The 14,410-nt window shown below is 34.5% G+C and overlaps 2 protein-coding genes across 2 annotated transcripts in view; both read left to right on the top strand.

Annotated features, from left to right (window-relative positions):
• The window catches only part of LOC140893393 (calcium-transporting ATPase 10, plasma membrane-type-like), a 28,227-nt gene extending 17,664 nt beyond the window's left edge, over nucleotides 1-10,563 (top strand). The window contains exons 15-38 of the mRNA XM_073302457.1: nucleotides 17-91; nucleotides 470-553; nucleotides 629-711; nucleotides 805-913; nucleotides 996-1,051; nucleotides 1,542-1,584; nucleotides 1,689-1,772; nucleotides 1,924-2,061; nucleotides 2,480-2,545; nucleotides 2,628-2,726; nucleotides 2,877-2,987; nucleotides 3,240-3,410; nucleotides 4,809-4,868; nucleotides 5,752-5,916; nucleotides 6,013-6,129; nucleotides 6,605-6,703; nucleotides 7,198-7,335; nucleotides 7,473-7,573; nucleotides 8,238-8,283; nucleotides 8,679-8,813; nucleotides 9,531-9,638; nucleotides 9,761-9,852; nucleotides 10,011-10,096; nucleotides 10,187-10,563. Of these exons, the coding sequence (XP_073158558.1) occupies nucleotides 17-91; nucleotides 470-553; nucleotides 629-711; nucleotides 805-913; nucleotides 996-1,051; nucleotides 1,542-1,584; nucleotides 1,689-1,772; nucleotides 1,924-2,061; nucleotides 2,480-2,545; nucleotides 2,628-2,726; nucleotides 2,877-2,987; nucleotides 3,240-3,410; nucleotides 4,809-4,868; nucleotides 5,752-5,916; nucleotides 6,013-6,129; nucleotides 6,605-6,703; nucleotides 7,198-7,335; nucleotides 7,473-7,573; nucleotides 8,238-8,283; nucleotides 8,679-8,813; nucleotides 9,531-9,638; nucleotides 9,761-9,852; nucleotides 10,011-10,096; nucleotides 10,187-10,191 (2,271 nt within the window). The 3' untranslated portion in view covers nucleotides 10,192-10,563. The remainder of the gene's footprint in view (nucleotides 1-16; nucleotides 92-469; nucleotides 554-628; nucleotides 712-804; nucleotides 914-995; nucleotides 1,052-1,541; nucleotides 1,585-1,688; nucleotides 1,773-1,923; nucleotides 2,062-2,479; nucleotides 2,546-2,627; nucleotides 2,727-2,876; nucleotides 2,988-3,239; nucleotides 3,411-4,808; nucleotides 4,869-5,751; nucleotides 5,917-6,012; nucleotides 6,130-6,604; nucleotides 6,704-7,197; nucleotides 7,336-7,472; nucleotides 7,574-8,237; nucleotides 8,284-8,678; nucleotides 8,814-9,530; nucleotides 9,639-9,760; nucleotides 9,853-10,010; nucleotides 10,097-10,186) is intronic.
• A 2,489-nt stretch (nucleotides 10,564-13,052) lies between these two features.
• On the top strand, nucleotides 13,053-13,708 carry LOC140892627 (uncharacterized). The gene has a single exon (XM_073301571.1). It carries the CDS (start codon nucleotides 13,096-13,098, stop codon nucleotides 13,606-13,608), a length of 513 nt encoding a protein of 170 aa, XP_073157672.1. The 5' UTR covers nucleotides 13,053-13,095; the 3' UTR covers nucleotides 13,609-13,708.
• Nucleotides 13,709-14,410: the final 702 nt, after the last annotated feature.

Here is a 14,410-nt window from a genome sequence, read left to right as displayed (position 1 = left end):
ACTATGTTCATGTTAGGTTCACAAGGATTCAACCAGAGAACCCTATCTTATGTCTGGATGCAAGGTAGCTGATGGTTATGGCACCATGCTGGTAATTTTCTTGTTTTTTACATCTCTTACCTATTATTTAATCTTGAGAATTTTCATAAATTTAAAGGAAAAAACTCAATTCAAGTATAAGAGTGTTTGTGTGTGTGTTGCTAAAATGGGGAGTCTTTTTGTTTCCTGTTCACGAGGACATATTCTCCTGGAGTACACAAGATGCTAAGATGCATTATTATATGCTAGACTCTTGTCGTCACTTCCTTGTGTATTACTTATTTTAAAACGGGAAATTGCGTGTTGGTGTTTTTAGGTAAATTATTACAGATTGCATGTGATCCTCCTGAAGTAAATATGCTATTGCAATCTTTGATGAATGTCTATGTGGCAATCTTATAGTATGTTGGAATGCTGCTCCTTTTTTTAGGTGACAAGTGTGGGTATTAATACAGAATGGGGATTACTCATGGCAAGTATATCGGAGGACAATGGTGAAGAAACACCTTTACAGGTAAATTTTTGTAAATTCTTGACAATTTGTTTTGTCACTGTAGTTGGTTTCTGAATCACTTGTTACCAAGTTTAGGTACGGTTGAATGGGGTCGCTACGTTCATTGGCTTCGTTGGCCTTGCAGTAGCTGTTCTAGTTCTGGGTGTTCTTGTGGGCCGGTACGTTAATTATGAATTTAGTATGCACTATTTATGTTGCCATCATTTTCCTTGTGGAAGTTGACATGTGAATTTTATGTTTTGTTTCCGCAGATTTTTTTCGGGGAAAACCACAAATCCAGATGGCAGCAAGCAATTCATACGTGGACAGACTAAAGTTGGTGATGCGATTGATGGTTTTGTAAAAATATTTACTGTTGCGGTATGTATTCATTCCTACATGTGGTATTTGGTTTAATTTATGTCAGCTTTGTATTGTCCAACTTATCAAGACAAATTTCTAGGTCACCATAGTAGTTGTTGCTGTGCCAGAAGGTCTTCCACTGGCTGTAACTCTGACGTAAGTCTCAGAATTTTCGTTCTCTATTCCGTTGTATCATGTATGTTGGACGGGCCCCTAGGTAAAACAAGAATGATGATGGTAATAGCGATACATTACTCATCTTTTATAGCTGCAATTGAATTTGGCCTATGAACCACTTAATACAAATCATATGCTGGCCTATTATTTTTTCCCTTTTCCATGATGCATTATTTCAATCCACATCATTTGATATTTGATGTAACACTGTTTTAGTTTTCCATTTCAATGGAAGGCATTGAGGGCTATTTCTCTGGATAAGAATTTGGCCTATGAACCACTTGATACAAATCATATGTTGGCCTATTATTTTTTCATGTTTCCATGATGCATTATTTCAATCCACATCATTTGATATTTGATGTATCACTGTTTTAGTTTTCCATTTCAATGGAAGGCATTGAGGGCTATTTCTCTGGATAACCATATTTAATATATATATATATATATATATATATTTGCATTGTAGGCTTGCCTATTCAATGAGAAAAATGATGGCTGATAAGGCACTGGTTAGTATGTGTACCGTCGATTAATGCGATGCTAACCATGTTCCCTTTTTCTTATCCATTATCCAATTGTTATCCCTGGATTATATTAAACATCTGAACTGCAGGTTAGAAGGCTGTCAGCTTGTGAAACAATGGGTTCTGCAACTACTATTTGCAGTGATAAAACTGGTACCCTAACTCTGAATCAGGTGAGTTATGATAAGGCCTTTTTCTTACGCTTCTATTGTGGAGGGCGAACCTGGGATGTGGGTGGGTAAGGTTCCTCTGGTTGTGGGATAATTGAAAAGATTTTTGTCATTTTCTTTATTCATGAAAATCAACTATTTGGGTTCTGTACAGATGACTGTGGTTGAGGTGCACGCTTGTGGACAGAAAATTGATCCTCCTGACAATAAGTCACTGCTTCCTCCTCCTGTCATTTCATATCTTATTGAAGGCATCGCACAGAACACAACAGGAAGTGTATTTGTGCCTGAGGTAGGTAGCAGGATGATGAAATTTGTAAATGATTGCTTGCTTGTTTTAAACTTATGTTTTAATTGAGAGATTAACGTAGATTCTTGTAACACATCACATGAGTTCCATCACTGTTTCGTGTTGTTGTCAAAGATGTGCTCTATTTTGTGCAAGCAGCTTTAAGTACATGAGTTTGGCGATGATACAATGATTTTGGGGTGAATAATAAAACATGAACCCACAATCTTTTTAAGTAGTATAATATAACATAACACTTGAGCCTGTATAGGGAAGCTATTAACGTATTAAATTTTTTGGACAGTTTCGATTATCATCTGTTCAGACTTCAGAGGGCTATTATGACAGTACTAGCTGTGACATCAATTTTGTTTGATCACTTTTATGTGCTTACACACTTGCTGTTGCTGGCCTTTGACAGGGTGGTGGAGCTTTTGAAGTTTCTGGATCACCAACAGAAAAGGCCATTCTACAATGGGGAGTGAATGTAATAGTCCCCTTCACCGATGAATAGTCTGTTATTCTTTTTTTTTTTTTATTTCATTCCCGTTTATTGTGTTGTCATGTAGCTCGGAATGGACTTTAGTGCTGTACGATCAGATTCGGTGATAATTCATGCTTTTCCGTTCAACTCAGAGAAAAAGCGAGGTGGTGTTGCGCTAAAAGTGGTAAGGTTTAGAATATTTTTCAGATGGTGCATATTTTACCATACCTGCATCCACTTTAACTTGAACAGCATTGAGACTTTTTCTGTGTTATGCAGTTATGCTTGTTATTTGTCTTCTCTTATGTAGTAGTAATTGTTGCTGTTTTGGCAGTCGGATTCTGAAGTTCGTGTGCATTGGAAAGGGGCTGCAGAAATAGTGCTGGATTCTTGTAGAAGTTATGTTGATGCAAATGACCGGGTGACAGAGATGGATGAAGATAAGGTTTACCAGTTTACTAATTTCTTGGTTCAGCTTATTCTTAACCAGTTCCTTTTCCTCAAAATGTACTTAAAATAACTTTGTTGCTTGAGCTGGGCATGAACAAAATTGCGGTGTCGAGTTAAAAAGTGATCGATGTTATGGTGGTTAATCTGGACCTTCACATATTACCTAATGATGAACACCAATCTTTACCTTTCAAGCAAACGACTGCGTTTGTACCAGCTATTAAACGACTGCGTTTGTTTTCTATAGTTGTCACTTTTTAAGAAAGCAATTGAAGAGATGGCCGCGGGAAGTTTGCGTTGTGTTGCTATAGCCTATCGTTCATATCCACTGGAAAAGGTTCCGGCTAGCGCTGAGGAACTGGATAATTGGCCGCTACCCGAAGAAGACCTAATTTTACTTGCCATTGTTGGTATTAAGGTGCGTATCACTTTGTTTTTGGTATGCATATCTATTTTTTTCCGCAGAGATGAATGTTTGTCACTTGAAATTTCTACATGTATAAGCATGTTTGTTTTGTGCATCAAGAAAATTAAGATTCACTGTTTTAACCTCAATAAAATGTGTAATTCCTGTTATGGAAGCTGACATGTTTTGAGCGGTGGTTTTTGGTACTTCTCGAATGACTCTTAATTAGTCTTCAAATATTTTGTTAAAAATCCTTGATAAACACTGTTGGCTTGACATGTGAATGGAAATAATAGCAATTTGGGTCAAGATATTTTGCTCCGAGCCACCAACATCATTTGACATTGGCTACCTAAGTTGTTTCTGGAATGGTGGCTTTTATCATTTATTTTTGTTACCTGATGTTAATTTTGTTGAATTTTAAGTAATACCTAGATAATGAAGAGAGAATGCAATACAACTCGTGATTACGTGGATCAGCTGTGAATACCTTATATTATTTATGAATAATGTCAAACCCTAATTAATTTATCTTAAAATGGAAGACAACAATTCTCCTTGTATTGACATCTGGGATAATGTAATTAAAAAAATTAATAGCTAAATAATGAATTATATCGAAGATGTCTTCTAATTTAACAATTTATTCTGATTTTAGACCAGGAACCCTTTTTTGTGGTTAACATTCACATGAAAACTTTCTTTTTCCAAGAAGAGGTAGAACAAGGCTTGCACTGCACACCCACAATCAATGGTCAGAAAGAATTGTGGTTCCAACTACTTCTTGAAATCTTGGGCCTTTTTTCGCGCTGATAGATTTTTGGTCAACACACTAGGCGGGGAAGTATATATTCCCGCTGTGACATAATGTTGAAGTTTTAATAATAGAATGATAACGAATAGATAATGCACAGAACACATGATCTTATGTAGTTTTGCATGAAGACTGACAAATACAAGGCAATGCTAGACTGCTAGTTGGCAAAAAACTCTTATCAGTATTTCTTAATTTTGGTATGATGTTCTCTCTTTACATAGGTGAGAGGTTTTGATCAGTATGGTAGATATTTTTCATTATTGAATCACATCAAAATTATTTTAAAATATATAATGCTTTCAGTGCATCAATCTTAATTATAAAACGTATTATTTGGTTTGTTGCTAGTTTATTTTTTAATTGTTGTTTTGATATTTTTCTGTCTTTCTTTTGGGCATGCTAGTTTTTGTTTTTTTGCGGCTTTTTTTTGTGATTTCCTTTTTGGCCTTACCATCAATAATTTCAACATCCAACGCCCTCTTAGATTTTAACGCTTTTCATCCTGAAATTTTCTCCCTTTTTACATGAATCGATTTGATTTATGCATATATTTTTAATGTATATTTGTTAATAGTAACACATGTTGGTTGCAGGATCCTTGTCGTCCAGGTGTAAAAGATTCGGTTCTGTTATGCACTAATGCTGGTGTTAAGGTACGTATTAATGTCTACACACATTCCCGCACAAGTCATTAGCTTTTTCTTGTTTTGTGTTTATCTTTGTTGTGGATCAGTACATGTATCACCATTCGTTTGTTATTTAATTTATATGTGATTCTGTGGTATCTCATCTGTGACATGAACGGCTGCCGCAATTTCCATCAGCAGTGGGCCACAGAACCTATGATGGTTTATGCTCAGCAGGCTGCCGTCTAGTCTACAATCTTCGTTGTGCTAATCTAAATAAGCTCACCTGTACTTCAGATCATTTTACTACTGTGATCGGAGCCCATGATGGTTTCCTTTCAACGCACAACCACCTCATATCCTCCTTGAGTTATGCTAAATAAGCTGATCTTTACTTCAAAACTTTTAGATTATTGTGTCGTGAATTAAATGTCATGAAAACACGAAACAAAGAATTCTTTGAAGTAATTTGTTTTGGTGCTCCCATTTAAAGCTTTATTCCTCTATCCAAGGGCACAATTTTGGAGGGAGGAGGTTGAGCTCGCTGGACTGCTCTCCCCCTTATTTCACGATAGTACCATGAAAAACAAATGGTTCCTTTGCCTCCAACTCCTCTCCCTCTTTTCCTGTGTATTAAAATATGAAAATATTAAAGTTTTTACTGTTCATCTTAAATGTGCAAAATCTACATTATTCATCCCCTAATATTTTAGAGAAACAGTGTATTGTGTGGCAGAATCCGAAGTCACTACTTTTCTATTACTTCAAAATTCTTGTTCTTAATTGATGTTTATGGTTGTCTAAATTTGTTTGAAGAATGGTTGGCCTTTTTAAGAATGGTTGGCCTTTTTTTTCTTACTTCTAAGTTCTACCTGAAGCTTGATACCTGACACAATACACAATTTTATAGGTGCGCATGGTCACTGGAGACAATCTTCAAACTGCTCGAGCTATAGCTTTAGAATGTGGGATCTTGGGGTCAAAGGCAGATGTTGTTGAACCTAATATTATTGAAGGAAAGGTATTCCGTAACATGACTGAGACACAAAGAGTCGATGTGGCCGACAGAATTTCGGTATGAGCTGAAATTTTCTGTGCTTCACATGATGGTTCTAAAATTCTGATCGTTGAGGAGGTGGTACTAGTAACTTCTTGTTTTCACTTTGTAAAGGTGATGGGAAGGTCATCACCAAATGACAAACTGTTGCTCGTGCAAGCATTGAGAAAAAAGGGACATGTTGTTGCTGTCACGGGAGATGGCACTAATGATGCTCCTGCACTGCACGAGGTCTGTTTTTCACTTCCTAGTTGAATCTGCACGTTTTCTTATGTTTTAGAGAGAGAAAATGTTAGCTTGTTAAAGCTACTCTTTAATGTGTATTTGCTGAACTCTCTGTGTGTGTGTGTTTTTTTTTTTAAAGTAAGAAGAGGAATTCATTACTCCCGAATGTCATAAAATACAACTTTTTGAAGCCAAGAAGGAACATGATTTTTCCAAATTACATTGGTTGCTAATCTGACATGCTACTAAAATTATAAAAAAGATCACTTTATATTATTTGGCTCACCAATGATAATGAATTTTGGTAGACACTTTTTGGATACACATCCAAATGTACTAGGCTCATAAATTTCAGTGTCCTGTCAGTAGATGGTGATTTTATTTAAATGCGAGGTTGCTATGCTGTAAATAATTCTGTTGGTGTTTGGGTTTTGTTTTTTCTTATTTACTTGAACTGGTTTATACTTGTTTAATGATGCAGGCTGATATTGGCCTTGCTATGGGTATTCAAGGCACAGAAGTTGCGAAAGAAAGTTCAGATATCATTATATTGGACGATAATTTTGCTTCTGTTGTAAAGGTTAGCTTTTGTCTCTCTTATGTTGATGCTGACAGTTGTGCAAATGCTTAAGAGTTTGGTTCTTGCAGAATGCTCTTCTCACTTTTAGCAATCTTGTAGTAATGTTGTTTTATGTTTTTGAATCTGAAATTGTTGCGGTTAACCTTCGCTCAGTGTAAATGTACTATACATTAATTGCTGCCTGGATGTGTGTATTTATGATGGTGCAATTGTCTCCATCCTTATCACTTGGCGCTGGTTTACGGGTTCATAAAATTTTAGGGACGTGATGAAAAACTTATATGTTTCGCATTAGTTGAGCTAACATTTGGGAAATCAGGAGTCCATTAAAGTTTTTAATGATTTAAGCATGCTATTCATTGATTTTGGGAGTACGAAGAGTTAGCATAACCAACTTTCTTGGCTACAACTTTTGCTGTTATAGCTTATCACCATTAGAATTGAAATTAATATCAGTCGTGCAAAGCTGCATCTAATTTCTATATGGATGGCAGGTTGTACGATGGGGTAGATCTGTTTACGCCAATATTCAGAAGTTCATACAATTCCAACTGACAGTTAATGTTGCAGCTCTGATTATCAATGTTGTCTCAGCAGTTTCGTCTGGTAATGTCCCTCTCAATGCAGTGCAGGTTTGAATCTCTCTCCTTCCCTCTCCATCTATTTGTTTGCATTGGTGTCCTCTGTATTGTTTTTGCTTTCATCAGTGTACGAAGTTTGTAACAGTTTTCAGGTAAACATATTATGCTTTCTAATATTTTTTCTCCAGCTTCTTTGGGTAAATCTTATTATGGACACTCTTGGAGCTCTTGCACTAGCTACAGAGGCTCCTACAGATCATTTGATGCATAGAGCTCCAGTTGGTAGAAGGTTAGACATGTGTATTAGCCAGAGTTCTGATGCTCATGTTTGTGTTAGTAAAAATTCGTTTAGTTTTTTGAATGATGACAGGGCTTGTCGTCTTTGTCCACCGACCATTATGCATCCTTACAAATGCAGGAATTGAGATTATATAAATGGATCTTAATGCTAATATAAATAATTATGATGTTTATATTTACTACTTCAGCATTGTCATCGTATAGGATCCTACTCCTTTTGCCCTTTATCCATAGTCCATTTATTTTTAGACAAGATGGTTTTTCCCTCACTTCCAAATCTGTCAATGACCTTAAGAAATAGTTTGCCCTGCATCTGGAAGTTGAAATGTTCTATCTATCCTTTATAATAATCAGTTAAAAGCTTTCTCTGGGAAGGGCTCGTGCCAGTTGATAAAAGTAAATTGTGTTCTTTTATGATTTATCAGTCTGTTTATAATTGGTTTTTTCAAGAAAAAAAGAAAAAGAAAAAAAAGAGCATCTGCTTGCTAAAATTGGTTAATCCAAAATCTTTGAGTACTGTTTTGATTTTGTTATATAAAGGTTTTACAGTGTGAGATTTCCATGTTTTTTTTATCTCGATCCATTGCCAAATTTTACTGCTTCTGGATTATTTTTCGAATACCTACTAATTGAGAAATACTCTTTTTTTTTAGGGAACCTCTGATAACCAATATCATGTGGAGGAATTTGTTAATTCAGGTATAATTTCCTTTTGTCATGACCATGCCAATTGGATGGGGAGATGAATGGCTTTTGGTATTGTTAAAACTGCTTCTCCCAAAAGCTCGAATTCATGGGAGAGGACAATAAATAGATTTATTTTTCACACTCCCTCACACGTTAAACTAGAGATCGGTAAATATGTGGCTGAAATGTAATAATCTAGGTGCACACGTTCAAGTTGATGGGGACAATAAATAGATTTATTTTTCACATTCCCTCACACGTTGAATTTCTGATTCCTTTCTTGGCTCTGATACTATTTTGAGGCGGTATATTCAATAGTTATATCCATTCACAATTACATTGATTTTTTGTCGTAATTCTATTCACATGTGTTTTTTTGTCCTAATTTTCACGTCGAATTATTTTAGGCTCTTTATCAAGTCACTGTGCTCTTAGTCCTCAATTTCCGAGGAAACAAGATACTGAATCTGGAGCATGAGACCAAAGATCGTGCTTTCAAAGTAAAGAATACACTAATATTCAACGCATTCGTCCTCTGTCAGGTATGTTGATAAGTCTTGTGAAAAGATTTCTTGCCGCTTATGGTACTTGATTGTTGAAAATGTATGGACACGTGGAATACGGCTATCTACCAATACAGGACATGAAACATTCGCGAAAATATTCCGTTTGTTTCGGAAATCTGTTGCTCTTCATTTAATGGTGTCTGATATTATGTGAAATTGGCTAGGAAAACCTATTTGATTGTGATTGTGTGAACTATATTGTTAGATAATTCTAACAGTTTTTTATATCTCCTTATTCCTATTTCACAAGAGTGAAAGGAGTATTGATTTGACAGTAGCTTTGTGGCACAAGCACGGAGAGCAGGTTGCAAATTGTTAAGCCATGGGCATCTTGTCAAATAATATCTTGCACTGGTTCTAGTAACTCGAGTCAAATCTGAAACTAGGAAGCATGAAAGAAATTGTGAAATTGTATAGAAAATTCAATAGAACATGGAAGTTATCATGAAGTTCAGTATTCAAATTCTAACTGAATCTAGGTTAGACGAGAATTATGTTTATTTAGGTAAAATCAATAAATGATGAAATATGAATCAAATCAACAACCAAACTCAAAACTGTAAGCATCTCTCTATATGCATGATGAATATTTGTATCGACCAGTGTCTCTGGTGACTTTTAATGACAATTCAATTATCCTTGAAACACTGTTTCATTTCGAACTAAAATTCTCTCAATCTCTTATAATTGTAGATATTCAATGAAGTTAATTCTCGAAAGCCAGATCAGATCAATGTTTGGAAAGGAGTCACTAAGAACCATCTCTTCATGGGAATAATCGGTATCGAAGTGGTGCTTCAGGTATGCTTTTTCTTCCCAAATGTAATAGATAACTGCCTTATTTCCTTAGTGAACTATAATCTTCACTCTTGTTTTTTATACTTATATATATATGTGTATGTATGTACTTTCTTGCTATCCAGGTCGTCATAATCTTTTTCCTGGGGAAATTTGCATCAACAATTCGTCTAAGTTGGCAACTGTGGCTTGTTTCTATTGCCATAGGTTTTGTCAGGTTTATATATCATTGCCCTCACTTTCGAGTTTCATGTTCATCACGACTTATTTAAAATGCTAGGATTAATATCTTTAGTGCAACAGAAATAAGATCCCATTAGTTCCTTGACGATATTCATGGAAGCTTAATGTTGAATTTTACTTGATGATTACCAGCTGGCCTCTTGCTATTGTTGGAAAACTGATTCCTGTTCCTGAAAGACCTTTTGGTGAATACTTCAAGAAGAAATCCCGGCGATATGGTAAATCTGAGATATATTTGGTCTTAAAAGATCGCCTTAAAAACTGTTTCAGTGCATTAATATATGTATTATATCTCTATGGTTTTACAGGTTAATGACAAGGGAGGGATCCTTTTAGAAATTGCTGTGGTATATTATATGCTAACTCAAGTGTTCATAAAGATAGTGCAGATTTCAACTAACGTTACGATGTCAAGTTTCTGGTCTCTGGGTAGCAGCGTGGCCTAATGTTTTTCATGTCAAAGTACTGCTATTTTCTAAGTTTGTTCGACAATTTTTTCATGGGTTTCGGTTTAATTTCAGCAGAGATCGTTTCTTGGTAGATCTCTAGATGGTTTGTGAAACGAACCACTGCTGGATTTTAGGTCCGGAGATCGACTGTTTTCGTTCATTAGTAGTGAAAAATGTCTGATATTTGTTACTTTTTTGTGATTTTGGTTTAACATTGACGGCCACCTTTTATTTTATTTTATTTTTTAGAAAAAAATAATTGACACTTAACAAATTGGATTGGACTGAGGATTTATTTTTCCTTTTTTAAAAAAAGTTATTTTTGACAAAAAGTTTGTTAGGGTGTTTTCGAAAACGCCCTTCCCCGATGTCCAACATTGACATCATTTCTTCAAATGTAGACAAGGCAAAAATTAGGGGTGGATTTTCGGTTTATCGTATCTAAAATATTGGTATGAAAAAAATTTATGTCGATATCGAAATTTCGGATGAAAAAAAATTCATATAGATATCGAAAAAAAATCGATATACCAAAAAATATCAATATATCGAAAAAAATTTGGTACAATATTTCGAAATATTGGTATTTTGGTTCGGTATAAGCTTTAGCAAAAACTTACGTATTGAAAAACAAATTATAGATGTTTGTGTTTGTGTTTGTGTTTGTGTTTATAATAATATCACATGTGATCTCATAATTGAGCATGTAAGACAAACGAATATGGTTGGTTCGCGTGTAAGAAAATAAATACTTCATCTCTTCAAAAAAAAAAATAAATACTTCATGAATTAGTAGGAAATAATCAATCAGAGTATAAAACAGTCGTCAAAGATCGAGTGATATATCAGACGAAACGTCTTTCAAGTCTAATTTTTTCATCAAAATATTTTTACCTCATAACTATCCTTGTTATTGAAATAAAGTATGATATATTGAAAGATCAAGAATAGTATGTTGAAGGTTACCATATTTTTTTATTGAAACTTAAACATGTTACAATGCAAATTTGGATAAATTTTTTTGTAAATATAATACAATTTTTAAAAAGAGTTCTTACAATTTGAAAGCAATTCTTACAATTTGTATGAAAAAAGAAAAAAAAAGCCTTGAAAATATCAGCTTTATTTTTTTTAATTGATTTCACCTTATAATAGTTCGTGGATAATAGTAAAATTGTTTTTGGCAAGAAATTTTTCTTTCTTTCTTGAAAGGACGTTATCCAATGTTCGAGATGATTTTTTTGACGAGAATTTGAATTTTTCACGTGTTGAAATATATTTGCAGGTTTCATATAACACATTATTTGTTTTTAAATTATTATCTACTTTTTACAGGTTTCACATGACAAATTGATTGTTCTTCAATTATGAAATATAGTTTTTTTTTCCTTCTTATTAATGGGTACATCATCTTTTATATATACTATTGTATCCAGCACACGCAATAAGTGTATTATATAATAATTATATATATATATATATATTATTTAAGTATAATAATTCTTTATTTTATAAAATTCCGATTTAGTTCAAAGATTAATTATTATAAAATTTTTAATTAAAACAAATATTATAAAAATTCAAGAATTTAGATGAGTTGATCAAATAGTATGCGAGAAATAATTAGATATTGTTGGAGATAAGTTTGAGAATATTTTTGTAAAATCAAGCAAACTGATTAAAAATTAGTCAGTATAAATGGAATTTTTTAAAATTAAATTTATATATCTTATTTAAAAGATATTGCATTTCTCTTTTGTCCTAATAAATTACTTTATTTTATTTAGTTGATATGATATCAATTAACGAGTTTTGATTTCCTAGATAACTACGGCGTGAGCATCAGTGGACGTTTTAATTATTTATTGGTTGTACAATGTGTTATGTCATTTCGTTCTCACGTAGTTACCCACAGTGATTGTCCAAAAGATGAAAACTCATCAATTAATATATTGCATAAAATTTTTACTTTTTTTTTAAAAAAATTTACTTGAGAACTCACAATCGCTATATTTTGATGTGTACCGGATAAATCTATGAGTCCAGTACACACCAAAATTTAGCTAGGTAAACCATACTGAATAAGTCATGTACATCAGTCGTTCAAAAAAGTATCGGTAAGAATCGAATTACTAAACATTTACATTGCATCCAATCAAAATTTTGCTCTTTCGGTATGTTCCAAGGAGTCGGAAGAAATTGAATCGATGATGCCATAATATGGTGATGGCTTGAGCCTTGATGCACGATAATCGGTCCAAAAGTGTATGAAATAACTCACAGATTCACAAAGCAGTTTGCAATCTTTGTTCTCTCTTATTTTTTCAAAAAGTACTTCGCAGTTCGCCCGATGTACAAAAATAATATTGAATTTACAGATACATTTTAATCCACCGAAAATGTTTGATTAGGAGATAAAAGTCTTTTAAGACTAACAAAATAAAAAAAAAATATTTTTCATCTAATTATTTGTCTTCCAGACAAAATTTAGCCAAACAGTTATGTTAGATATACTGATTTTTTTTTTTTAATCTTCAAAAAAGAAAAGATATACTGAATATTTATGCTAATCTAAATTAAATTAAGATTTGTAAAATGTTTATGTTCTTTTTATATTTTTTGATAATAAAATTTAAATAAATGTTTTCCTCATAAACAAAAACAAAGAAATTTAATAAATATAACATAAAAAGATTTAAGTCAATTGGTAACCTAAATTCAGTAATTCACCTCTTCAGCTTCACTCCTTCCTTCAACTCACCGGCAAAATGTCCACTTCAAGCTCCGCCGCTGTGACCCAACCCGACCCATCTTCCGAATCCATTGACCCGATCTTCCATCTCATCCGGGTCCTGCCATTCTCTGTCCTCCGGCCGCCGCGCCTCCGCCTGAAGCTGCCGTCCTTCACTCTCCCTTCCTCCATGACGGTATTCTCCTTAGTCCTCCTCACATACTTCATGGTCGTATCCGGCATCGTCTACGACGTCATTGTCGAGCCACCGGGCATCGGATCCACCCAGGATCGCTTCACTGGGGCGGTTCGACCTGTGGTCTTCCTTCCGGGTCGGGTGAATGGCCAATACATCATCGAGGGTCTCTCGTCGGGGTTCATGTTCGTTCTGGGAGGCATCGGAATCGTGCTGCTGGATCTGGCGCTGGATAAGAACAGGGCGAAGAGTGTGAAGGTGTCTTACGCGTCAGCTGGGGTTGCTTTCGTTGTGATTTCTTATGTTATGAGTATGCTCTTTATTCGCATTAAGATCCCGGCATATCTTCGCTGATTTACAGTTTTATTATAAGAAAAATTAGCTTCTGTTCTTTTTGGGGTTTTATGATTGTAATGAGCTGAGAATTGGATGATTGAGGAACCCTTTTGTTTCACTGTTATTTCTTAGCTGTGTGTGTCACGTTTTAGAAGTAAAGGAAAAGGCTTAAACAATTCAGTGAATATGCTTAATTTTTTGAATGCTTGGGAACCTGTTGCCGAAATGTGTGGTTTTTTTCCTTTTCGTCCCTAAATAAAGTTAGTACAAATCTTGTGATGGGTGCACCTCATTTTGTTTGTAATTCTTGCTTGTAATTGAAAAGAAAAACTTCGTATTTTGAAGTAGAAATGATTAAAATGTGGTTCTTCTGTGTAGTGTAGATTAGATGCAGAGCGTGTTTGTGTGAAAGTGAGCACCTTTGTCTTTCATAAGGTGAATATTAGAAATTCTACATTGTTTGCATGATACACATGACACATCTTTGTTGGATTTACTCGAGCTTTTCGCTTACCAAGTCCTTTTTTTTTTACGTTTATTGTTTTAGCGTCTATTTAGAGCTGGACTTCTCTGTTACATGGGTGTAGTGATTGCTGAAACGTCTTTACTGCATAGACCACACAAAAGTCTGCTGTTTGCTTGTAAAACGTTGATCATGATTCATTTTGTGCGGAGAAATAGTTGAGGTTGCAGAGGGGCTTTTGAATGTGTTTATGCGTGAAACTAGTGAAGAGTGTCCAGCAGAATTGAAGATAAACATGAAAACTTTTGTTGGGATATCTGCTTTTGGGGTTTATGGAATAATTTAGGATGTGTCTTA

The sequence above is a fragment of the Henckelia pumila genome, chromosome 3 (assembly GCF_033568475.1).
Source record: "Henckelia pumila isolate YLH828 chromosome 3, ASM3356847v2, whole genome shotgun sequence".
In the NCBI taxonomy this organism is placed as follows: Eukaryota; Viridiplantae; Streptophyta; class Magnoliopsida; order Lamiales; family Gesneriaceae; genus Henckelia; species Henckelia pumila.
This window is presented reverse-complemented; position numbering and strand designations above follow the sequence as displayed.